The sequence below is a fragment of the Falco punctatus genome (assembly GCF_963210335.1).
Source record: "Falco punctatus genome assembly, chromosome: 9".
NCBI lineage: Eukaryota > Metazoa > Chordata > Aves > Falconiformes > Falconidae > Falco > Falco punctatus.
Genome location: NC_137589.1, coordinates 33218220 through 33243614, shown reverse-complemented (window position 1 = coordinate 33243614; position 25395 = coordinate 33218220). Strand labels below are relative to the sequence as shown.

General features: G+C 50.3%; 2 protein-coding genes across 5 annotated transcripts in view; both read right to left on the bottom strand.

Moving 5' to 3' along the window:
• Positions 1–768, bottom strand: part of SMC3 (structural maintenance of chromosomes 3) — a 28070-nt gene extending 27302 nt beyond the window's left edge. The window contains exon 1 of the mRNA XM_080402522.1: positions 631–768. Coding sequence (XP_080258648.1) covers positions 631–645 — 15 coding nt within the window. The 5' untranslated portion in view covers positions 646–768. The remainder of the gene's footprint in view (positions 1–630) is intronic.
• Positions 1–25306, bottom strand: part of DUSP5 (dual specificity phosphatase 5) — a 27987-nt gene extending 2681 nt beyond the window's left edge. For all 4 annotated transcript variants that reach the window (XM_080402540.1, XM_080402541.1, XM_080402542.1 and 1 more), the window contains exons 1-5: positions 24766–25306; positions 20372–20514; positions 18885–19104; positions 631–16782; positions 189–294 (exon numbers count right to left, since the gene is read on the bottom strand). In XM_080402540.1, coding sequence (XP_080258666.1) covers positions 16382–16782; positions 18885–19104; positions 20372–20514; positions 24766–25159 — 1158 coding nt within the window. In that variant the 5' untranslated portion in view covers positions 25160–25306 and the 3' untranslated portion in view covers positions 189–294; positions 631–16381. The remainder of the gene's footprint in view (positions 1–188; positions 295–630; positions 16783–18884; positions 19105–20371; positions 20515–24765) is intronic.
• Between the last annotated feature and the right edge of the window lie 89 nt (positions 25307–25395).

The following is a 25395-nucleotide window of genomic DNA, read 5'->3' as shown; positions in this document are numbered from 1 at the left end:
TTGAAACCCCAAATACAATCACATTACCTCACTGAACAAAAATCAGATTAAAAAAAAAAAAAAAAAGTAAAAAATAAGCGAACCCACAACTTTAACAGCTGAAAGATGCCGCCTGACTACTAAGGACTACCCTTTGTTTGGGTACAAGCCTCGCGTGGGTGCGAGCCTCCGGGCCGTGGGTCACCCACCGCCTGGGGGGCCTGGACAGCAGCGCTGCTCCCTCCAAAGGGTCCCCACAGAGTCCGCGGACAAGTCCCGGGTCCAAGAGGGCCTCCCCCCAACGCCACTTCACACCTGCAATGAATGAAACCAGTCGGGGGAACCGGGGGAGGAAAGGCACCCGGCAGCCGACACGGTGGACTTACTCCGTGGCTGGGCCGGGTGGGTTTCCCCTCAGCGAGGCCCGCGGTCGCCCCCCCGGGAGAACAGCGAACCAACCAAAGGCCTTCGGAACTGCCACCAGCCAGCGGGCCTCTTGCTGCGGGCCGGGACCTAGCTCTGCCGCTCACCGGAGGCTGAAGACCCTCTCAGCGCCGGCATGGGGCAGGGCAGAGCAGACCGGGCCAAACAGCCCCCGCCAGGCGCAGGCCGCACCGCACAAGGCGGGCAGTTTGGACCCCGCCAACTTACCTGCTTGATGTACATGTCTGGGTGAGAATGGGAGAGGCGCCTGCGCCGGTGCTTCCTGCCGTCGCTCAGCCCGCTCTCACCGTCTCTTCCTGCTACGAGTGCTCAGCGCGACCCCGGGTGTCCGCCGCCACCGCCTCCCCCCACCCCTTCAGCCTCTCCTGACTTCCCAGCACCGCGCCCCGCTCACCCCGCACGCAAACAAAATGGCGGCGGAGCCTCCCCCATCCCGACCCGTCGCGAACCATTCAGCACGACATGGAGGGGGAGGAGCAGAGCAGCAAACACGCCCTTGCTCAGCCGAAGAAGGGGCACCGCAAAGGACAGTAGGGGTCCTCCTTTCTTTCATCTTCTAAAGTGCTTCACTGGCCCTTTCGAAGGTGCTGTGAAGCGGAGAGGCGGAGGACAGTGCCTCCCCTCGCGGTGGTGGTCCCCCCAGGGAGTTGGGAAAAGTGGTTTCTCCCCCTGAGGCGCAGTTTGGGCGCCAAAGGCAAGTGTGAGCCGAGCGGGGGAAAGCGGCGCCTCGCGGCTGCAGGGGGCGCTGCGGGGCCGGGGGCGGTTTGATCCCCGCAGCCTACGCGGTGCCCAGGCCTCTCCCGGGCTGTCTTTTATTGGAGGATCATACAAAAAAAAAAAATTAAAAAAAAAAACACAAACAAACAAAACAAAACAAAAAAAAATCCCGAAAGAGGAATTAGCAGCCTAAGCGCCTGCGGCTGGGCCCTAGCGCGCCCCCTCACCCCCAGTGCGCCCGTTGCCTGGCCATCCCACCAGGCTGCAGGCTCCTAGCTGCGCAGGGCTGAGAGCATAAGGCCATTGGGCATTCCAGGCCCTTCTCCAATTTTTAGCTTATTCAGATCCCGTTTTGCTCCTTGCCGAGCACAGCCCCTCCAGCGAGACAAGGTGAAGCCGTGTCCGGCAGGGCCAAGCATCCTTTGGGTGCAAGGTGCCATGGCGTGGGGCCCAGGTGCCCTCTCAGGCCTCGATGCCTCAGAGCTGAGCTCTGTGTCCACTGCAAAAAGCCTGGGCAAAGCCAAATGTGTGCCCGCAGTGAGCTAAGTAATAGGAATGGTGTGAAATATTCTCAGGAAAATGGAAATACTAGCTTGAGTCTGTACCCACTCTTTTATCTCCCAGAGTGCCACTATTCAGTTCCCCTGAGAGGCTGTCAAACACACAAAACAAGCAAAATGAAGGAAGAAAAACAATTTTCTTTTAATCTCTTTCAGTTACAGTAATTTCAGGTGTTATTGTGACAACAGCAGGGGCATGACGTCTCAGAGAAAACACAATTTTCAGTTTGATAGTACTCCTTAAACAATGCAGCTGCAGCCAATGCTTCTATACATGTGATACAATTCCTGTACTGATCCTCTTAACAGTAATAAAAATCAGATTTAAACAGAATGGTCTAGTTCCTACTTCTCCTAGAATAAATAATAGGTGGATAAATTACTTCCATTGCTTAATGGGAAAATCTCCCCAGTCCCAAGCATTCTTAACCACCATGTAATGAAATGATTTTACTAAAGGACCATCAGGAAGTTATTGTTACAGATATCACCTGCACCTTTAAAGAAATGGCTCATTGTTTCTTCAGAAAGCACAGTGCTTAATAAACTAAAGCAATTAATGATTGTTCCACAAACGCATTCAGAATTAAAATTTCCTGCCTGGCTGTTCTGCTTTTACATTTAAATAGCTTAGTTCAATGGTACTTGGGGGAAAACATGTCTCCATTTGCATTTTCAACATCCTTTTCATTTTAGGATATCAGGGAATTTAAAATCTTTAAATGGGTCTCACAACATCTTTCTAGGATGGGTTTGTGTAATGGAATTTACTCTTTTTCTGCGGCTAAGTGAATTACAGATGCCAGTATTCTGGCTCCCAGCAGCCTGCCCCATCCAATGGGACTCACTGGCATGGGGGAAAAGAGAGTTTAGAAAAGAAGGGGAAGTCGAATTCCCCAGTATTCCTCACAGTACACTTAAAACATCCTATATTTGGTTGAAAGAATTATTTAGATTCGGTTTTGTGTAAATATTTGCATATAAGTAAATTGCATAGATTTACACATTCTAGGTAAACTCGGTAATTTTCAAAATCACCCTGTGAAGCACTCAGGCAGGAGAAAACAGCAATATGTTTTATGCATTTGAGACCCCATTGGCACCGCACAGCAGGCCGCGCAGTCTGACCTCTGCTGAAACACTGTATTGGTTTGTGTGGCCAGGTTTTGGTAGCACGGGGGCTACAGGGGTGGCTTCTATGAGAAACTACTAGAAGCTTCCCCTGTGTCTCCAAGACGGACTCGCCACTGGCCAAGGCTGAGCCCATCAGCAATGGTGGTAGCGCCTCTGGGATAACATATTTAAGAAGGAAAAAACAATGTGCAACAAAAATATTGTAGGGGAAGAGAGAAGTGGGAATATGTGAGAGAACAGCTGTGCAGCCCCCCAGGCCAGTGCAGGAGGAGGCCGGAGGGGCTCCAGGCGCTGGAGCAGGGATTCCCCAGCAGCCTGGGGTGAAGCCCATGGCAGGGCAGGCTGTGCCCTCTGCCCGTGGAGGCCCACGGCGGAGCAGATCCCCCCCTCAGCCCATGGAGGCCCACGGCGGAGCAGATCCCCCCTCAGCCCGTGGAGGCCCACGGCGGAGCAGATCCCCCCCCCTCAGCCCGGGCAGGGCCCACCCCCGGAGCACAGGGTGCCCGCAGGGGGCTGTGACCCACGGGCAGCCCGCAGGGAGCAGCTCCTGGCCGGGCCTGTGACCCCGCGGGGGGGCCGGGCTGGAGCCGGCTGGGCCTGAGGGGCTGCGCCCGCGGGGGGACCCACACCGGGGCAGGGCAGAGTGTGAGGAGCCCCCTGAGGGGGCAGGAGCAGCAGGGACAGTGTGTGAAGGACTGACCCAGCCCCAGCCCCTGCGCCGTTCAGGGAGGACGGGAGACACGGGGAGTGAAGTTGGGCCGGGGAAGAAGGGAGGGCTGGGGGGAAGGTGTTTATAAATTTTGGTTTTATTTCTTATTATCCTGAGAATGCTAATACATTAAACTAATTTCCCCAAGTGGGGTCTGTTTTGGCCAGACGGTAACAGCTGAGTGATCTCCCTGCCCTTATCTCCACCCACGAGCCTTTCATTGTATTTTCTCTCCTCTGTCCAGTTGAGGAGGGGAGTGACAGAGCGGCTTTGGTGGGCACCTGGCATTCAGCCAAGGTTAAACCACCACAAACCATCTAGAGAAGGTTTTGCCACAAGAAATAGCTGGGATATCTCCTCACTAACATTCTTCTCCTGCTAAAGACCACAGGTGGAGGGACCACCCTGAGTTAATCATCCCTGTTTCTCAGGGCAGTAATAGGCATCTATTGTTTTTAATTTAACAGGTTCTCAAGTCATTCCTCTTCCTCTTCTGCTTTTAGTACAGGATGCCTTGAGTCATGTTTTTGAGCTTTGCTTTATAGTTCAGAAACTTACTTTCACTTAATCACAGACTACCAGGGCAAGGATTTAACTCCTCCCCTAAAGAGGGGGTTCAGAGTCATGGGGTGGCCATCAGCTGAGGAAAATTTTGCCTTTTCTCTTGTCTGCTGCGCTGACATTGTTGTGCCTGGATGCACCAATTCTTCTTCAAAACGCTGGCTTGAGTCAAAGATCTAAGAGCCAAGATCCTACAACCTGCTGGTCCACATCTGGTGCCCCAGAGGGCCTGCTGTTGTTGAGGTACCAAGAAGTGCATCACCCTTTGTATTATGAACAGGCACAAATAAGGATCTAGGATCTTTTTTATCCCCAGGTGTTTGTTCCCTCTTGAGGACCTTGGATATACAGCATACTTCTGCAGTTTGGAGATGACTTATGTGTGCATACAGATGTGCAGAGACACCGGGTTATCTTTATTCATAGGAATAAAATCTATCTTACTGATATTTCATCAACAAACACTCCTACCAGTGTGATGTGCTTGCAAAAATAGGAACTGTATTCATTAAGGATTAAGCGGCAAATGATTGTGTAGTTCAAAGAGTGTTTCAAAAACAGGCCCCTGCATACAGGTTTTGTCACATAGCTTTTAGAGATTTGCATTTGAGGGAGTGGAGGGGTGGGGCAGGTATTGTATTTTTTGTTATTCTTTTGGTTTTGTAGTCCATGGTGAAAATATGCACCCATCCCAAGGGTGATGCATGTCGTTTTTATTCTGTCAAGCTGTGGTGGCTGTAGGAGTGCAGAAAGCTGGCAGCTAGTAAACCAGTGCAGTTTATTCAGAACCTGCAAGCATATAATCAGTGCTTGGTACGCATGGAGCTCACCTCGCTTCAGTAGGTGCTGCAGGCTTTTTTCTATGGCCCTGTTTTATAAGTACTGTTTTTCTATAAATAGGGTAGAATTAAAAATAAGTATTAGAAAGGACTGCTTTAATTCATCTAGGCTTCATCGGCATACAAATATAACAGGCATTTCTTTCATGAAGCTTAATGGGAACATATAGATAGGATTTCAAGTCCATAGTATTTTCTTCTCTCTTCTGAGTAAGATTTCTCTTAGAAAAAACATTAAACATATTGTGGGGGGAAAAGGTGCTTTAAGTGTATTATTAACCTCTTTATTACCACTTTCATTGGTGAACCAGCATGTGTATAAACTGCTTTCATTCATGAATGGTTGCAATCACTGATGTATTTACTGCCTTTTCTAAATGACTGTAGAAACCAGTAGGCTCATCACATCAATCAGTTGTGCTTCATCACTTGAAATCGGTAGGGGAGGCAGAGCACTGCTGGGGACACTTCTCCTTAGTGTTGGTGTCCCAGCAGAGTCTCAGGAGCAAACCAGGGAACCAGGCTTTGGTTGAAACTTTGGTTAGGCCCTGCAGAAAATGGTGTTTACTGGCACTCTGAACACACAACAGGTATGATGTTCTAATTTCAGCTTGTTAAGCAGAGGTGTTGAGAAAATATCTCACCCAAGGTCAAGCAGTGTAGCTGTGGGACAGCCAAGAAGAGCTCTCCTCCTAAACTAGCCATGTCAAGCTCAAATCCTAAGGCAGCAAGGGCATAGTGCATCTTTCTCTAACCTTTGAATTCAGTGGAGTTTCTAGCAGGTCAAGTGAGAAAAAACAGCCCTCCACAGACCTGGGCATGCACATCTTTCTCAGTGTATTCAACCCACCAGGCTTTTGAGGAACAAGGAGCGCTTACTCTGAAACACATGCAAGCCAACCACACATGGGTTTCCTTCCTAAGAAAACTTTTTCTCTTGAGCACTATTACCAAGCTCTTTTGGTCTTAAAGCCCTGTAGTCGCCCCTGTCACCTTGCAATGCAGGAGTCTGACCCCTCACCAAAACCTGCAGAAATGCCTGTATCCTTGCAGTGAGAAACTGCCTGTCCAAAAATGTAGAACAGGAAGCCCTAAGCCTGCTAGACCCTTAAAAAGCTCTGTTTGATAAGGGGTGGATGTAGTTACAGGTTCAGATGCTGGTTGTACAGCGTTAGTCCATGATATCTGTGTTGCAATGTGCAATGGTGGGCACCCGTTCCCACCACCCACAGACCCTTTTCTTGCTCTTTTTTGTCTCTGGTGCGGATGTTGCAGCAGACACCCCTGTTCCCTGCCTGCAACCACAGTGGGCCCTGATGGGTGCCGGGGTGATATGGTGTAAGGGGTAATAGGCCATAAGGCGTCCATATACCTATGTACAAAGTGCAAACATGCAATCAGTGGTGATAACGGCACTTGTTGCTGTGATGTGGGAGCGATCCTGTGCCGCTGGCCGCAGCTCCTTTCAGGCAAGGAGAGCAGAGCAGTATCTGCTCTGCCACTCCTGCCAGCCCAGCTCCAGGAGGCAGCCAGGCAGTGGGTAGCCGTATTCCTCTGCTGCCTGGCACCGTGTGTGCGGATCATTAGCTCTTCTCTGTGAGGCAGCTGCCATGCCTTTTATAAGCTGCTGGGAGTGGAAGGACAGCCACCCCGTCAGGCCCCAGGAGACCTGCCAAGCTCTCCTGTTATTTCCTCACGGTGGGTGCTCTGCTGACCGTGAAAAGCACCCGAGTCTTTCTTTGCTTTTTCTTTTCTGACTCTATTCACTTTAAACAACTCAAAACAGCCAGGCGGTTTCTTTTTAAAAATACAAAAAAAAGTTTCTCTTGATCTTTATAGTCCTTTGAACGTGTAAAGGTAAATAATTATTGTTGACTGTTAAGTATTCATCCATAAACCCATTAATCCAACAACATTTTAAGAAAGGTAACATGCTTGTCAAGAAGAGAGTGGCAGGGTAAAACGACGGCGTAAAATGAACAATAGAAAAAGGTTCCTTTTAAAAAGGATGCATTTCATGATGAATGAATCTGCTACAGGTTTATTAAGGGAAAGCAGTTGTTATGCTCATCATCTTTCAGCAGAGCCTCTCTATAAATAAAGTGTGGTTGTGGTTGAATTAATTCCACTTGGTTCACTAATTTTATAAAGCAAGCCATTGCATACACACGAAACAAATTACACGCCTGGGTGACAGGGCAGGGCCATGCTGGCAGCTCTGCCGGCAGGCGGCGTGGGCCAGGCTAGCTCCTGCCATGGGGCAAGAGGGGCCACATCCTGTGGAGGGGGGAAACCGTCCGTATTTTACTTTGCTGTGATGCAACAAAGGGCTTTGTTGCATTTGGAAATTTTGTTAAAGAAACCATTGCTCAGCGGGTTTTCTTTTCTAACCCCCTGTCATAGGGAAGGGTCTCCACAGTGGGCTGTTTATAGGGTCAGCTGTATTGGAGGACACTCCCAGGTGCACCCTCAGACCTGTTCTTGGATGGATCAGGTGTGAAGGAGAAGCGAATCAGGGACCCTGGACCTCACAAAGCTGTTGCATCTGATAGCTGCCCCAGTAGTGAGGGTGAGAGCCCACAGCACACCTTAGCTTCGGTGGGGGCTGCCCTGGAGCAGAGCAGGGTTGGCGCCAGCTCACAGGCATTGGGGCAGGGGGTGGCTGCTTTTGGGGGGCTGCATGACATTCCCAGGGGGGCACTTGGCCATCCACTAGCAGGGCTTGGAGACAGTCCTGGGAGGACAGGATCAACTGGTTCTTGTCAAAATCAATCATCAGTGAGGGTGATTTCTGAAGACCTGCCTAATCCTAAACTCCAGGTGAAAGATCACCAGTTCAGACAGCAGTGCGAGCCTGAGAGATCAGGAGGTAAATTAACAACAGTCAATTTTACTTCCAAAGAATGTCCTCATGTTCAAGTGAGCAGTAAATGCCATCTCAGCAGTAATGGAGCCACACAGACATAAATATATGTATCCCATCTGCGGGACTGGCTGCCTGCTCTGAAGCTGCGTCTGCAGAAAGACTGATTTTTTTCTATTATAGCAGAGTGGGTGAGGGACGAAGGGGAAGCAGCAGTGCCTGTCCCAGCCTCAGAGGTGTTGCTGGTTGGATGATATCATTGACCAAAGGAATATTTTGCAACCCATTCCCAGCAGTGTCAAGACACAGACTAACTGAGGGCCACAGAGACTCCCTGGGGGAATTAGTGGGTAGATGTAGAGAAGTCTCTGAATGTCTGAGCTTGGCACACATGGCTAGCCAGTCTGTGGGGCAAGAGGCAGAGAGAGCCCATGTGGGCCTGTGACCAAAGCTGCCTCATTTTGGGACAGCTTCTTCAGTCTTTGTGGCCAGTACAGACAAAATTATGTTTGACAGAGATGCCAGACTAGACATCTGATTTCCACAGAGCATCCTGAAATACTGAGAAATCCTTTTCCTCCTGCCTCTGCTCCTCATTAACACCCTGGAAGGAGGTGACTGCAATAAATTTGTAATTAGATTAGAACAAAAATCATTATTTTGGCTGGCCACATTCACCCAACAAAGTAATACACATCCAAACCAAAGACTTGCATCAGAACCCTTTGCCTGATTTTACTCTCTCTTTGAGCCATCTGTCTGCAGCCTCTAGATCCACAAACAAATGTGATTTTCTAACCAGGGCACCAAAACCAGCCCCAGGAAAAGGCAGACTCCTTTCTGGGAGGCATTTTCACACTAAGGCAGGTGAGCTGCTGACCTTATGGCATCTGACCGACTTTCACAAGATGCAGCAACTTCACCTGACACCGGGTGGCCTCCTCTAAGCGTGAAATTTCCTCCTGCCCTTTGAAGATCAAAAGAAAGCAAAGATAACTTCCAGCGATTTTATCATGGAAACTACAAACCACTGCCCCAGGGATTATCTTGGACCTCCCTCCCTGTTAGCTCTCAGCATTTCTCAGGTTCTTCCCAGGCGGAGCCCAGAGGCAGCAGGACATCCTCCTCTTATCACACCCTAGCTGGCAGGCTTCACCAGTGCAGCTTGTCACAGTCTCGTCCAGATAATGGACATCTTTTTTATATTTCCAGCCCTGTGAGGAAACGTCTCACCATTTATTCTACATGTTCTCCCCTTGCCCTGGCCGGCTGTGCCTGCTGTCTCCGCTGGCATCCCCAGTTCCATCCTGGACAGGGCCTGAAGAGAAGGAAATGGAAAGAGAAACCAAGATGGGAACACTGTCTGAAGCCTGCTGGCAGCCTCTCCTGCTGCCCGCAGACACCCCTGACTTGTTCTGACCACCTTTCCCCAGGATCCTGCAAGCTGGAACATCAAGCAGGGCAGTAGCCAGTAATGCAGAAGCCTTCTGCTTCCCCCTTCTTACCATGCACACAGCCAAGGCATATCCCCATCATCATATGTCACATTCAAGTCACATTTCCAGTCCAAAAAAGATCCTCACAGCTGGGTTTGGTAATCAGAACTGCCAGGAGCCACTTTAGCACTTAACAGTGCAGGGAACAACATACCTTCTCCTTCTCCCCAGTGGTGGCCCCTGATCAATTCTCGCCAGCATATCCGCCTGCATATGTCATGTTGACTGCCAGAAAACCAGCTGCTCTTCACACCTGGATTTAGTAAACTGAACCATGTCAATGCTTTAGCACTCGGTAGCACACACATTTCTTGCCACCCACCCAGGGCTCCCATTGCCTGCTTCCTGGCAGAGTGGCTGCTCTACCCTGCGGTGGTTGTCTGAAAGTGCTGCCCGATTGGTTTTGTTTTCAACCAAGTAAAACATTATACCCTGGGGGGGGGGGGGGGGGGGGGGGGGGGAGGAGATCCCCCCCCCTTCCCCCGAAAACAGCAAACCCTCTTGTAATATGGAACATATGGCATTACAAGCGCAGTACAATAAATGCATCATGGTAACGAGATTTTGTGCTTAGGATAGCCTTTGTCCATGGGTCTAATGTGCATTGCAAACATTTGAGAAGCTTTATGCCTTTCTCAGAATGAGATCAATATCATTATCCCTGATGCAAGGCAGGGAGCAAAGACATAAGGAGGATAAGCCTGTGAGAAAAATTTAGCGAGAAATTCAAGTTCACTCTAGCAGTAAAATGCTTCTTGCGTGAGCAAAGCTACATCAGCAAAGGTCTGCTTTTTACCAACAGAGCAGAAACATCCTTTGCAGGAGAAATGAGCTGTGCTGCGGAAAACGCATTTTTGCTGCTACAATTCTTTTCTATATACTCAAGGGATCCATCTGGTCAGCTTGGTCAGTCCAGGTCTCACTCACTTCCTTTATGCCATTGAGAAATGTGACTGTGCCAGCAGGAGCACACAAAGCAGCTTCATTGCTTGCCCTGGAAAGCCAAGGGCAGAGCCCACAATCAATCTCAGACTGCCTGACCCCCTGGGCTCTCCGTTAGCCACAGTAATTGTTCAGGGCAACATGGGCATTGCTAGGGAGACCTTGGGTTGATAGCACCCTGAGGAGGTGAATATACAGAGTTCCTCTCCATCCCTGTTAGAAATCTGCTTCATGTTGGCCAGCCCCTCAGGGCCCAGCCGGATGGCAGTTAATGGTCATGCTGGAATTCGTGTCAATTGATTTTCCAGTTAACTTGACTTAACATGATTGGAGGCATCAGAGCAGAGAGGATATACCCGTTGTTCCAGTTCGAGTCCTGTAGACCTCATACTCCAATGCAGCAGTCAGTTTAGTTCCAATTAGAACAAACAGTTTCTTAAAATAAAGATTTAACAGGAAGATTCATCCAGGGCCTGATCCAAAGACCATTGTGTTCAGGAGCTGTCCTCCCCACTGAAGGCAATAGTCTTTGGATCAGGGCCTGGAGGCAGCTCACAATGTATGGGCAATTTAATAACAAGAGATGACTCACTATCAAATGCCGTCTGCTTTACAAAGGAATCTCAGAAATGGAGTATCTGTGTGACAGAAATAAACCACTATTCACACACATAGACACAGAAAAAAAAAAAAATGGGGGGGGGGGGGGAGGGAGAGTCCATGAAAAACTACATTGTTGTTTCACTTGGGAGACTTAAGCCTGGTCCATGGGAGTAATTTTACTAACATAAGTACCTCAGTAAAACCAAATCTGGAAAAATGGTTATGCCAAAGGGGTTTGAGGTCTTTATCAGTTTGCCTGTCATTTCTGAGCATCTAAGAGTCCCGGCAGATCAGACACCTTTATGTGCTGCCGATCCTGAAATCCAAGTCATGACTGCAGCAAGCATGGGCTGAGGCTGGGGCAGGGAACCCTACATCATATAGCTGTAGGATTTATACTACAGGTGTTTCCCACGTCCACTCATGTACAGCATGTCTAATGGATCCCATGGATCCCATGCATGCTTTTCTCCTAGAGCTGCTTTCCACCCATGGTCTCCCTAACGTGGGTCCTATTCTGGTTTATGCAAAAAAACCCCAAGAGAAGTATGAGTGCTAGGGCAGTGCTGTCCCTAGGGGGCTTTGGAGCTTCTTTCAACCTTTCTAGTTACCACGATCACCCCTGGTCTCAAGTTACCGGCTTTCTGGGTTTGTTTGATGTTTGTACAGCTCCTAGCACGACAGGCCCTGCTAGGATTCCCAGGAGCTACGAATAATAGCCAGTGACTTCCATGGGGTAGGTTAGTACTTGAAAGGGATATCTAGGGGCCATAAATCCTCTTTAATAACTAGTCAAAGCTGGGAGAAGTGCTGAGAATTTCAGCTATAACCACAGAAGCCATTTCTCTTGATAAACTTTACATTTCCTGCAAGTGTTCACAGGTGGAATGCATAGGGATGCATCACTGCTGCTGATAGAAAAACAAACCCATTTGGTAAGCCTTACTTAGATGTCAGAGTACTTTGAATTTTAAAGCTGAAATAAACAGGTTGAAACGACCCCACAGTTTATAATGCAATGGTAAAACAAAGTAGGACTTTACAACTGAGGTCCCAGTATCAGAACTTCATTTGATTTTCTCTGATGACTCAACCTATTTCACAAGCTATTTTCATATTCCTTATTTAGAGAACTTACTCATGTCTCGGTAAAAGCCTACGATATGATAAAGCCAAGGAACCGTAATGTGTGGTACTGGTAACACCTCCCACGCCAAAAAAAATCCTACTTCCATATTTATGTGGCTCTGTAAATTGGTTCCTGCCTTTTTCTCCCCATAGAGTGAGCTGGCAGCGTGTCTCCTCTCCAATTAGCATGAAGTCATGAAAAATGGAGATAGGGGGTCAAACTCACTATGCCTGGAGCCTCACTTACTTTTGCCATGTTACAGGCACACTTGGACCTTTGACTTCCCAGCTAGGCAAGTGTTGTTTTGAGCACACACAGAGCAATGCCTGCAGAATACCTTGTTCATTCACACTCTGTCTCCTGAAAAAGGAAGCTCACCACCAGAAGGCAAGATGCTAAGAAGACCTACCTACCTTGTGTTGCTCAGGGACTGGGGATGGCCACTTCAATATTAACTCCCCATGGAGCAGGTGCATTTTTACCTGGATTATCCCGGTCAGGATGTAATTTCTGCGTTTTGGAAAGTCCTTTAATCAGAGAAGCAGGTGAAGCCTTTGTAACCAGCATAGGTTGCAAAACACATCACAAATGTATGGACTAAAAGAACACATAGGGACACTTAAGAACAACACCCACCCATCCACCCCCACCCCAGATCTCTTCACAATCTGATTTGCAACCATGCAAAGACATGTATTTTTTGTGGCAGTTTTTTGAAGAGTTTGTCTTGGAGGCAAAAGGAAAGGCAGCATGTGCAAAGTAGACAGGGGCTGAGCAGCAGCATTCATGCTTGCAACATGACTGCTCTTTGCAAGCCTAAAAGAAAGGGACCAAAAGCTATGTGGCACAAGCCCTGTTCAGTCCCACACCAGGGTCTGAAGCAGCTCCTGACTGATGCCAAGGAGTTCAGGCTGTAAGGGTGCACCATCAGGAGCATTAATGGAGATGCTCACATTCCAGCACAGCCCTGAACCAGCACTTTGATGGGCAGCAGAACCTGCAAAATCCTCTTTTCTGTGATGGTTCTTCTCTGGATTCAGGTATCATATGGGATAAACTCTAATCAAAGCTTTGCCTAAGGGTACAGCATTCCTGGCATCTTTCCCTTGCTCATCTTTTCTGCTGTCTGAAAGCATCTGGCTATAGCCTTCCTCTTGGTGTTACAGCTACATAGGTCTACTTCCCATCAAAACTTTTTTTCCGAGATCCCTGTTCCAGGGTTAGCTGGCAGATGGACACAGGCACATGGAACCAGTCAGTTCAGCTATAAAATAACCCCCTAAATCTTCTACCCTGCCCAGTCTGGTGAATTTGCTCAAATAAGCTACAAAACACTGTCAGGGCTGTTCCTTTCTGTAAGGATGGAGGTAACTACTGTGTGCTGGTGTGTGGAAGCAAAAAAACAGGGTTCCTGCCCTGCCCATGAGGGTTCAGACTCACATACCCCATCTCCCAGGTAGGTGCCATCCTGATTTGTCACACTCACCTTCACACACTGGTGCTTATGTCCTCAGCTCCTCCCTGCCCATAGGAGCAGGGTGGCCAGAGAGGGAGGAGAGCACATACTCTCACCCCAGAGCCCTGCAGTCAGATGGCTGTGATGTCCCCTCAGAGAGGTGGGATCTGCTGAAGTGGCCAAGGGGGGAGCTGAGCTGGGGGCAGAGGTCTTACATTAGCACTGAAACAGCAAAGCAGGCACCAGCACGAACATGGGAGCACATCCCACTATCCTGGATGCTGGGTCTTCCTCCTGTGGGTTGGGACCAGCCAAGCAGAGGGGAATGGTGCCCTGGGCAGGAGCACAAACCTCAGGCTCCTGTGCACAGGCATGACAACTCCTCTTCAGGCTCCCGCAGGGCTCTGGCCCTCCATCCTCGCTGAATCCCAGCCCAGCATCTCTGCCAACGCTATCCACCAACACGCTGTGCTAAAGCTTGGGATCAGAGCCCCACTCCAAAACTAGAGCAGCTGCCTTCCCTCTCTGCTAAATACTCAGCTCCTCCGCCTGGCCTGTGATCTTTTCCAGCTGCTGTGGTCAAATTTGCCAAAGCCAGCAGTCCCTCCCTTAACCCCTTCAGCCCACTGCCTTATGCTCTTCAGGTTCCCATGGCAAACATCACCGGCTCTGCAGGGGGTTTCAGCTTCCTTATACTTGAGAAACTAAGCTGGTCCTTCCCCCAGGAGTTTTATGCTGCTTTAACAAGCACCTTTGGCTGCTCTGTTTCTGTCAAGGCTGTAGGCCTCCATGCTCAGGATGCAACCACTCTCACTAAGCCTAGCAGCCTTTCTGCCTGGGTGCTTGTGGAAGCTGAGAGCACTTTCCAGAGTTCCCCAAGGGGAGCAGTCAGATCTTTCAGAAAATTAATTGAGCTGCTCTTACTAGATCACCTGCTTCACCTCCCTGGCTGCTGGTTCCCATGTTCAGGTTTTCCAGATCCCAGGCAGGGCTGCTGCCAGGTCCCTGACACAGGGAAGAAATCCAAGGCTCATCTCCAATGAAAGCTTCTCACCTGTCATATTTGCTTCCCTGGAGGTAAGAAGCTACACATTGATAAGCCCCACAGGGCACAGAGACTTGGTAACCAGACATCTACCATAAATTTTGACTCGATAACTTGGAAACACAGATTATAAATGTGCTGCAGTGATGAGCCAGAAAGAGCTTAAAAACTCCCAGCCAAAAAGGGGTATGAAATAGTTCAGAGGTGCTGGCACTTGAAATTATTTTTTCATTAAAAAAAAATGAGGAAAAGATGAGCATTACCCACATGCCCAGGTCCCTAGCATGCCACAGGCCACCCATGGGTGTCACACCAAGGCATGCAACATCCCATGGCATGTGCTCAGGAGGGAAGTGGGGGCTGTGCCTAGTTCAGATTTTCATCTTCAGCAACATGGCAGATCTCATGTAAAAGGTGCGTGAATCAAAACAGAAGTGCCTACAGGCTGCTGGGAAGTGACACCACCGTGACTCATATCATTCTGTTTAAAACAATCCTCCCCCTCACCTTCTGCCCTCCATAGAGATGCACCTTGGACAGTTCCAGCACAGAGCCCACTGTTACTTACCCCCCTCTTCAACCTCCTTAACACCATTTTTGGGCCATGGTGTTTTTCTCAGGTGACCTCTCCCATCACCAAGCTCTGCCGGAGCACTTTTGCAGCTCACTCAAAACAAACAAAACTTTCTTTTCCTGACTTTTCCTTTATTATTTTGTACACGCCATAAAAACCATTGCAGGCTTTCTTTCACATTCACGAGATCTCCTGGAAATTATTGCCATTTCCCATACATATTAAAAAAAAATAAAAAGGTCAACAGACAAAGAGACCTGCTTATTCTGAGCTCCCTGCAGACACAGAAGCCCATAAGAGCGAGAGAGAAACCAGTTTTCACAGACAAAGGCTGGCTAGGTGACCACACATGCTAAGCAAGCCACATAACACTGAACAAGACCACTTGACCACACACGATACACATTGGGAACACTTGGGAAGGGGTAGTGGAAGAGTTGGCTTGGAGCTGAGCTTGTCAGGGTTGGTTTTTTTTTTTTGGTGTAAAATCCAGCAGTTACAGTGTTATCTGATGGGAAGTAATTCTGATGAGGTTTGTGGACACATTCAAGTATTCTAGGGCTGTTCTTCTCTAACAGATGGGAGGATAATAGCTCAGCAGGGTAGCCTGATGGCTTCCGCTAAGTCCCCTGCTTTAGCTAAAAGCACATCCAGTACAAAGGCAAATGCAGAAGCACAGGAAATGCCACACCTGAATGGATCCATGGTCTGGTTTGGTATCCAGTTACACTGCGGTCAACTCCTGACACGTGGGAGACTGGAGGAAAGGGGATTTTCACCTGGTTGTGCAACAGTGTCCTGGGAAAGGAGCTCCCTCCCTCACCCCAGCCCTTTGCTCCCTGAAACATGACACAGGAGAGGAAAGGAGAAAAGCCAGAGAGAAAGCAGAACAGATACTCACTCCCACCACCTCTGCAGTTGCAAAGGTCGTGCTTTTTGTTTTGCTTTCTCCCCTGCTGCTGCTGTTTATTGCTTGAAACTTTAAATAAGGGTCTTTTCAAAAATAAAAAGGGAAGGATATGGGAACTGAGAACATACTAAATTGATTTCTCATTGCTCCCCAGGGATCTGAAAATACAGTAGTGGGTGCACACTCTGGATAAAAACCTAAAAAAGCACTTTTTTTAAAAAAAGGACAATAAAAGTTCAAAAAACCTGCCACATTTAGAGCACTTGTGTCTTACAGTCACAGCATATGGGATGTATGACCCATGACAACCATTCCATCCCAGACTAAGTCGAGGTTTCTCTATTGCACGTTCATGAAATGTTCTTGTTGGGGTCACAGTTCAGATCAGAGGACCACACCAGCTCCAGTCTCCCACGGTGTTCAGCAGGACGAAGATGCTGTCATTGGGTTGAGTTTCAGCTGGTGGACAGGAGAGTGGATGGGCACAGAACTCAACACTGAGGTAGGAAAGGCAAAGCATGAGCCTTCAAAGTTTTTGCCCAATGTCAGTTCTTCTGCAAAGAAAGACGCAGCTTCTCGTTTGCACGAGGCGACGGCGGGGCTGGGAGTGGAAGACAAGATCTCAGACTCATATTGTAGCAACTGGCCCATGAAGCCAAAGTTTGGTGAGATCAGGCTCCGGCGCTGCTTGATGTAGTCAAAGGCTTCCTCCAGGCACAGCTTCTTTGTCTTCATGAGATATGCCATGCAGATGGTGGGAGAGCGCGAAATCCCTGCTTCACAGTGCACCAGGATCTTTCCCCCCGTTCGTCTGACATAATCTAGGGGGAAAAAAAGTCATTGTAGACATCAGTTGTCATTGGGGATGGAGAGCACACTGCAACATGCACCCAGCACTGGAGGTGGAGCATGGCACACAGCCAGTCCACCAGCAAGGAGAGGTTTGCTCTTCTGTTGGCTACTAAGGGTAACAGATTAAAAAGGAAGGGGGACAAAACCCAGCCTGAGATGGAGCAGAGCTGCAGATGACAATAGGTTTCAGAATCTGTGGATCCCAATTTGGTTCTTTCTGTATTTTTCAGGAAAGTCCTTCCCTGTCTCATTCCCATGTGTCTATTTCTCTTTGGAACAGCTGATTTTGCAGAGCATTGTGAGACAGAGATCAGGTATCTGGGCAATGCTTGTGTTTGCTGTACCTGCATTTCTCTGTCTGTGGCTCAAAGTTCTGACCCAAGCCTAGCCTGGCCAACTCTCCCAACATCAGGTCTTTCAAAAGCTACAGGACTGCTTTCTCATCAGCTTTGCTAGGAAAACCAGAACTTTTCTTTTCTATAAAGTCCCAACCTAACTCCCTGCTCGGCCAGTTAGCAGCAACTGGCAGCAGTACCAGGAGTTGAGCCCTTGGTGGGTACCCTTGGGTGGAGAGGCTGAGCTCACTCCCTGGGGCCTCACCACAAAGCACACAAGAACTGGTAGGCAGTTGCTAATTACAGCCTGGTCAAAGGATGCTTGGACTTAAGTCAGGATATAAAAGGCTTATGCAAAGCACCCATTTTACACAACAGGAGCCACTGTGGTTACTCACACAACACAATGATTGTTATTAGATTAAAGAGAACGTGCTTAAAATAAGTCCTTTCCACACAAAAATACAGTTCAAAAATAGATGTTCTCTGCTCTATTGACTTGAGCAATATGTTCAGGCTCCAATTTATGGATAACTGCGTTGAGTGTAGTGCTCAGTGAAACAACACAGAGCTGAGCAAGTTATCATTTGCCTGTCTTCAATTGTCTGCCGGGGGACTGGTGCCACCATGACCAGTTAAATATAACTACTGCACAAAATAAGACGTGGATTTGAGTCATCCCCAGCATCTACACCACACACCCAATTTAAAAGAAAGTGAAAACTAAAGTCATCCTCAAAATCTGGGAAATTGTCAAATGACTCAACTACTATCTGAAGGGGTTGGGGATGGGACAGAGGAGTGCTGTGAACTACCATTTTCCCCAAAAGCTGTAAGAAGCCTCTTACGGGGTAGGGTTCAGAGAGCACCCTCAGGTGAAGTGTTTGTAATTTTGCCTGCACTGTTGAAGGACTCAAACTCAGCTGAGCAATGTCAGCTGGTCTGTAACTGGAGTTACATTTTGTTTCTCTCACAAATGTTCCTGGAGAGTAACAGCACCAATTTCAACACCATCTCCACCCAGGCCCAAGCTATTCCACCCCACTAACCCACCCTGTGCCTCTCAGGCAGGAGCCTCTCCCTTGCGCTGCCTGGCCCAGCTGGTGTGCTGCTCACCTACCCAAGAAGGTTTGGGAGGGGATGGCCTCCTCGTTTTTTATGTATTGCGGTATTTGATTAAAGGGTGAGATAGCCAGCATGATCAAAAGGAATTATGGAAAGAGCTCTGTGATAAGGGGAGACGCTGGATTTCTAAGACCCTGACTTCGGGATATTGCCTTGCTGTCCTGAGATAAGCTAACTCTGCTTCACCTGGCTTTTACAGGGTCTGCCATGCAAGTCCAAGGAACCAATGTGGTTTTTTCCTTTACAAGAATCAATAGACTTTGGTGCTATTCAATCACGCTTCTTCACTCCCTGTCATGCTGAAGTTACACCTATGCTTGCTTTGAAAAGAAAATAAAGCTAACCAGCTCACTGCCCTGTCTGCCTGACAGCAGTCAAGAGGAGGCATTTTCCTTCCCTAGCCTTCCAGCCTGGACAGAAGGACAGAGACCTTGCTCCTCCTACCTTCCTCACAGAAATCCCTCTGCCAGGAGAGATGCTGGGGAAGGAAGGGAGCTTAAACTTTTGCTGTGACATCTAGGAACATAAAATAATGTGTCCTTCCCACCAACATGTATTTTAAAATAAATTAAAAGACATGAAGATTTGGATGTTTGTTAATTTGGACCTACCGATGAAGTCAATGGCTTCCTGGAAGTGTGAGCTGATGTCTGCCGTGTGACTGTCCTCCACTGGGATCCACTTGTAGCAATACTGGTCTTTGAAGGACTCAGAGCTTTTCCTGGAGACATTAAGCAGTGCTGTGATGTGCAGGTTGGCAAGAAACTCACACTTGGAAGCGTGATAGGCACTGCCAAGGTAGAGAAAAGGCAGGATTTCAACTGGACCACCCTGGAAGAGAAGGAACAGAAACATGTAACTCCTTTTCAAGGGCATTTGAGCCCTGATACTTGAGAGAGGGGCAAGGGAGCCTGTGTGGATGCCCGCTCCCTCCCTCCCTGGTGTTTTTGGACCCCATTGCTGCCAGTCAGTGAACCACTGCAATGGCAAAGCCCACACAGGAAAAAGGTTTTCATTTTCTTGTCCACATCTGTGAGGTACAAAGTCAGATTCAGCCCACTTGCATGCAGGATATCCCTGGCTTTCTTTAAAGCGCTGCCCCTTGGGGTGCACCTGAAGTGTTTTCATATGTGAGGCCTGCCCCCTCTGAGGCTTTTCTGAAATATGGGTGAGGTGGCGAGCTGTAGCTGAGCAGGGAGGAAGAGGATGGAGGAAAAGGCTGCTCTAGCTTAGCCCAGGGCTCAGCCCCTCCACTCACATCTCCAGAGGTGAAGCAAAGCAAAAAAATTGGAACAAGGCTCCCCGGCTCCCCACACCTCCCTAGGGTGCAGCACCCTCTGCGTCATCTGCCCCAAAATGTCATCTCGGTTCCTCCTTCCTCAGCACAAACGAAGGCTGGGTGACAAGACCGCAAAAGAAAAAAGTCACCACCTGACACAAGGGTTTTGGAGACCGCAGGTAACTTTCCATGATGCGCAAGAGCTGCTACCAGCCCCCAGCTGTGAGCTGCATGCCCACACACAGGGGACAGCCAGGACCGCCTGGCGTGGGAGACGCTCCCAGGGGGGCAGAGGGGCATCGCTCGGGGGCTCCCCCAGCGCCAGAGAACGTGCATCCTGGCGGAAGCACCCGACCACAGCTGACATCTCAGGGCACACGCGTTCCCTGGGCCAGGCAGGCACGAGACAACTTCCCCTGTGGAAACCCCGCTCCCCCTGCCCAAAGGTGGCTGTCGAGAGATGCCGCCTCTTCTCAAAGTGGCCCCACAGCCCCAGCCCCCTCTGCCAGTTTCCTTCCTCATGGTTCACACTGCCTGACTGTGTGATAAAGACGGGTCACAAGTACAGTTTTAGGGCCAGATAGGGTGGTTTTCCTTCTTCTGTTGCCTAATTTTGGAGCCAGGCAAGAGGTGATGCTGACCAGCAGCACACACAGGGCCCCTTGTTCGACACACAGGCTGCCAGCCAGGACTGCGACAGCTTATTGACGGTCTGTGCAGCATGAGGGCCACTAGCACCCTGCCAGCTTCTAACAAAGTCCAGTGGCAGGAGGGAGAAGACCCAAGGGGAAGGTCACCCACCACAGCTGGGACACACACCTGGTCGTAAGCAGGTTTGTGGTTGGCACACTGTTTCTCACAGTGGCCGGCGAGGTTTCTCTCTGCCTCGGTCCTCTCTGGGGAAATGAGTTTTCCATCCACGCAGCACTCAGGATATTGCGAGTTAAAGGTTTCATATCCCCCTAGGGAAGGGCAAGAAAAAAACAAAACAAAACACCTAACGTTAGTATTTGCACTTCCAAAAACTGGTTTAATTAAATGTGGTGGAGAAATGAAGCTCCAGTGCTTGCAACACAGTGGGGTAGTGCTGGTGCTGCACAGCGATGGGCCCCAGGGGGGTTAGTGCATGATAGCGCTCCCCTGGGGAAATGGGTCTGTCTAAAAGGCTTTGGGCACCTGAAGAAAAACCTCCGATACCACTGACAATTATTAACTTGCCAAAAGCCAGTGGATCCAGATTAAAACTGTTAGCAAATGTAATTCTGTTGAGTCTGGCAACCATTAACCCCAGCCCAGTACAGCAGCAATTAAACTCCCTCCCCCAGGTTTTATGTAAGCACTATTTCCAGTGTTTGAGACTCAGATATCTGTACGCCAGAGTCATCTTCTCTAAATCTGTCATTACTATATAGGCTGTGACAACATAAGAAATATTTTATTTGCATTTTTGAATGGACAAACACAAGAGTGGGATGCTTGCAACTGTCATTAATCACCACAATGCACAAGACAGAGAGGTAACGAAGACAACCCCACTGAAACCATTCTATTAAATAACAGCTATAAAACTTAATGAAATCCTGTGACAGCATTTGACAACTGAATAGCCCCACATGAGCTATTCTGCATGGTTAAGTACTGCATTTGTTTCATTCAGTGCGCTGCTAATGAAAAGGAATTAATCCTATTATTACATTGTTACTCAAAGTTTGTCGTCAGCTAAATCGTTGCCTGTTTCCAGGCTGAGAATACGCTGCAGAGAAGCGCACAATCTCCAAAATGAACATGAATAAGTCAGGTAGCAGAAGCAGCCTGGAAATGTATGTGGTGTGCCACATGTCTGCCACCTGTGCTTTTTCAGAACAGAAAGGCACGGTGAAAGCTCTTGAACAGCTAGATTCAATAATCCTGAGCACCGCCTTCAAGTAAACAAGGCTCAGAAAGCAAACGCTCCAATGCGATTCATTCACCTGCAACTGTTTCGCCCTGATAAGCGGTGTTGGTGTGGGTGCCCTGGTGCAAGAGGAAGGGTTTTGAAACAAAGGAAGCGCTGAAGATCTGAGCGGCCACAGGGCCCCCACCACCCTCGCTGCCAGGGCTGCCTGGTACAGCTACCACTGACATTTCAGCCCTGTAATGCTGGTGTCGCATTTGTTTGTGGTGTTTGAGCAGATGTATGCTCAAATTCATGACGTGCTACTGTCGCCCACTCAGTCCTGCCGTGGGGTCCTCATGTTGCAAGTGGCTGGCACAATCCAAAGCCCACTGAACATGATGAAAGTCTGTTTTCCATGACGGAGGGCAGGAGGGTGACTTTGCAGTCAACTGGCACAGGGTACCTGCACCTTTCCTCCTACTCCCCAGCCACATTCAGCCAGCTCACCCCAGAGCTCGCAGCACGAGGCAGTGGGATAAGCAGCCAAGTGACCATGGAGACCATAAGGGGGATTAATAAAATGGATATCCCCAACAACTGGGTTGATAAATTGATATCCCCAACAACTTGCAGCATGAAAAGCCAACACACACAAGCAACTCTCCAGACTCCTCTGCTCTCCTCATCTCCAACTGCCCTTTGTGGTGTGGGCTTCTAAATCCTCATTTTGCATAGCTGACTTTAGCTCCCCTTTGCCCCCCACTGCCATCACATAGGAAAAAGATGTCCAGTTTATATAAATAGCCACTATCCCCATTTACGTCCTGTGTTGTTTTTACTCTTGAATGAACACAGAAATCCACAGGAGCCAAAGCAGCATGTGTGTTCAGACAGACATGCATGTCTCGTCTCTGGGGCAGCTAACACATGCAGCTGCTGAATGGTTAATTACAAGCCTTAGGGATCAGGATATTTGCAGACCATTCTTAAAGTGAGTCACCTCCTCATCCCATCCTCCAGCAATCTCCTCTCTTCCCCCTCCCCACTCAACCTAGCTTCCCTGAGGTCATTTCTGCAAATACTGGATTGCTCATCACAGAGAGCTGTGCTGCGCTTCGGTTTCAATCAATAAATAATAGAATCCTTGTCAGCACCCAGGGAGGATCCGTTATTTTATATTTCTGCAAGCTCTCCCCCCACCACGCAAGCACTCTCTCCATGCTGGGGCTGAGCTCACCCAGAATGAAACTGCACCTACACAGATGAAAGATAAGACACACGAAACCCTTGGAAGCCAGAAAGCAAGGGAAGGAATTGGGCTTGGCATGCAACTTGGCTTGTGAGGGCTCTCACTAGCCACCCTCCCTGGGGCCAGATCCCCAGGAGGCTTGGTGACCTGTTCATATCCTATCTCTGCAGCTTCTGAGGCGAGACCGACCACCTTAACCCTTAAGTAGCCAACACCTCCTCCCAGCTCCCCCACATCCAGGGAGAGCAGGAGTATAAGGGGGAACCTCAAGGAGCTTTTTTTCCTGGTGGTTTTACAGCCTATTATTTACAAAGTGGGTGCTACAGACCCCCAAAGAACCCTTTCTCCTGGCCAGTGCCCAGTGCTTCAGGGTGATTTATATCCCCAACATGTCAGAGATCTTCCCCTAGACTGCAACAGCTTCCTGGGGGTCCACGGCCCCAGTGAATCAGCAGTGCTGCCCACTGAGTCACCAGCTCCTCTGGCCACACCAGATCTGAAACAGAGCTGCCGACTTCATGGGCCTGATCCTGCCACCCTGAGACCATCCAACAAAGGGGAACAGCAGCAGAAAAACAAGGAAGCTTTCCCATCCATTAAGGGGCTATCTTTTTTTAAGCCTCAAATAGTCAGGCTTTTAAGATAAGACACTTTGCAACACACAAAAGGTACAAAGCAAAGTCTACCTCAGCCCCCCACCCCAGATAAACTGCCCACAGCCACAGTCACCACTTCAAAGCTTGGGGCTGCTACATAGAGGAGGGAAGGACGATCTTGGGGCTGAACGAGCGGGCTGAGAGTCAGCAGAGCTTAATTCAGCCCCTGGTTGGCCACAGACCTCCCAGCGTGCCGTTGCAGATGTTTCTTCAACTCTGCTTTAATGAGGACCCCAAGGATTTGGTTGGCCCCCCACAATGCAGGTATCCCTGCCTCGCAGCAGCGCTAGCGCCGCTTTTGGGGCGCCTGCCCGACTCCCGGGCAGGCTGGGGGTGCCCGCACAGAGCCAGGCTGGGGGCAAACCGCCCTGGGGGTCCCCCCTCGGCACCGGGCGGTACCCGGGCGGGAGGTGCCTCTGCCCCGGCGAGGATGCCCTGCGGGCACTGCTCGTTAGAGCAGGCAGAAACTGGGCACATCAGGACAAAAACTAGGGTGATGGAAGGCTTAATAAAAGTGAATTAACCCTGGCCGGTGAGGGCACGGGGGCAGAGTTTATTCAAGAGACACCGCCTGGTTTTCTCCTGCATTTATAGCCTGAGGCTATGGCGAGGGAGGGTGTGCAGAGACCCCTACTGCGGGGTGGCCGCGGCAGCCGGGTGTGCGGGGTTGGGGAGGGAGCCCCCGGGCCGGGCACTGCCCCCTCCGCGGGGGCGCAAGGTGGGGCTGAGAAAACAGGGACGGCAAACGGACAAAGGCACTGCTAGGAGAAAGGAGGGGAGGACAGGGGAAGGGCGGGCTGCTCTTTTTTAAATCGTTTTATTATCCCCGGGTTACACGGAAGGAAAACAAAGAACCGTAATCAAACGGCTGTATAAAATACGCGTCCCGCGACAAGCCCCGGAGTTTCGGCTGCGGGTTTCCCCTACCGGCCCCGGTATGCCCGGCGACGGGGGGAGCCTCTCCGCCCCGGGAGGAGCGGCGGGTACCCAGCCCCGGGGTCAGGGCCGCCCCGTGTCACCACCGGGCGGAGAGCAAGAAACGGTGGCCTCGGCTCTCTCTCATCTGTCAGGCCCATTTCGTTTTCCACGCAGCCCCGGTCTCTCTGCCCCCCCTCTCCCTTTGACTATCTGCAACTTCTGCTCTTCTTCCCTAATATTCTTTGCGTTCCATCAGCCTCTTAAACGCGCGGCGGGGGTGAGCGGAAAGGCATTTCGGCTCAGCCCGCAGAGTCTATCCGGGATTTATTTCCAGTGGGTGGAAAAGAAACGAAATCCCGGCGTTACCTCCCTGCCCTCTACCAATAATCAGGTTAACTGAGGGGCGCTGGTGGCGGACGGGAGCGCCGCCGGGCCGCCGCCACCGGGAGGCTTTGAGGGTCGATCCGCGCCGCTTCCCCCAACCCCGGCCCCCCTTGCCCGCCGCCCCTCTCACCTTTCAGGAAGCAGACCCTGGCCCCGGCCTCCGGCAGGCTGGAGAGCAGGGCGTTGAGGACGATCTGGGCCGTGCTGTCCTTCTTCAGCTTCTGCCAGTGCCCCGTGCCCTGGTCCAGCACCACCACGGCCGCCAGCCGGGCGGCCCCCGCCGCCCCCTCGCCGCCCAGCAGCAGCCGGGCGCGGGCTGCCGCATCGGGCACCAAGAAGTGGAGCGGCACGGCCCCGCCACGGGCCCGCCGCATCACCACCGAGTTGAGGTTGACGTTGAGCGAGCCGCGGAGGCAAGAGGCCGAGTAGGACAGGTAGGGCCGGCAGTCCAGCACCAGGCAGCGGGAGGGCTCCTTCCGCAGGAGCTTCCTCAGCTGGCGGCAGTCGAGGGACGTGACTTTCATGCCGGCCGTGGGTCACGCCCAGCCGCAGCCGGGGCAGGAGCGGGAAGAGCGGCAGGAAGGCGCCCGCCGGGGATGCCGGGGGTAGCGCGGAGCCGCGGGGGCTCGGCCGGCGGCGGCGCGAGAGGGACGGAGGCACCGCGGCGAGCCCAGGCAGGGAATCCCGGCCGCCGCCACCGGGCATTTATATGAATGGGAGGCCGGGCCCTGACGACACTGCCCATATAAGGGGAGTGACG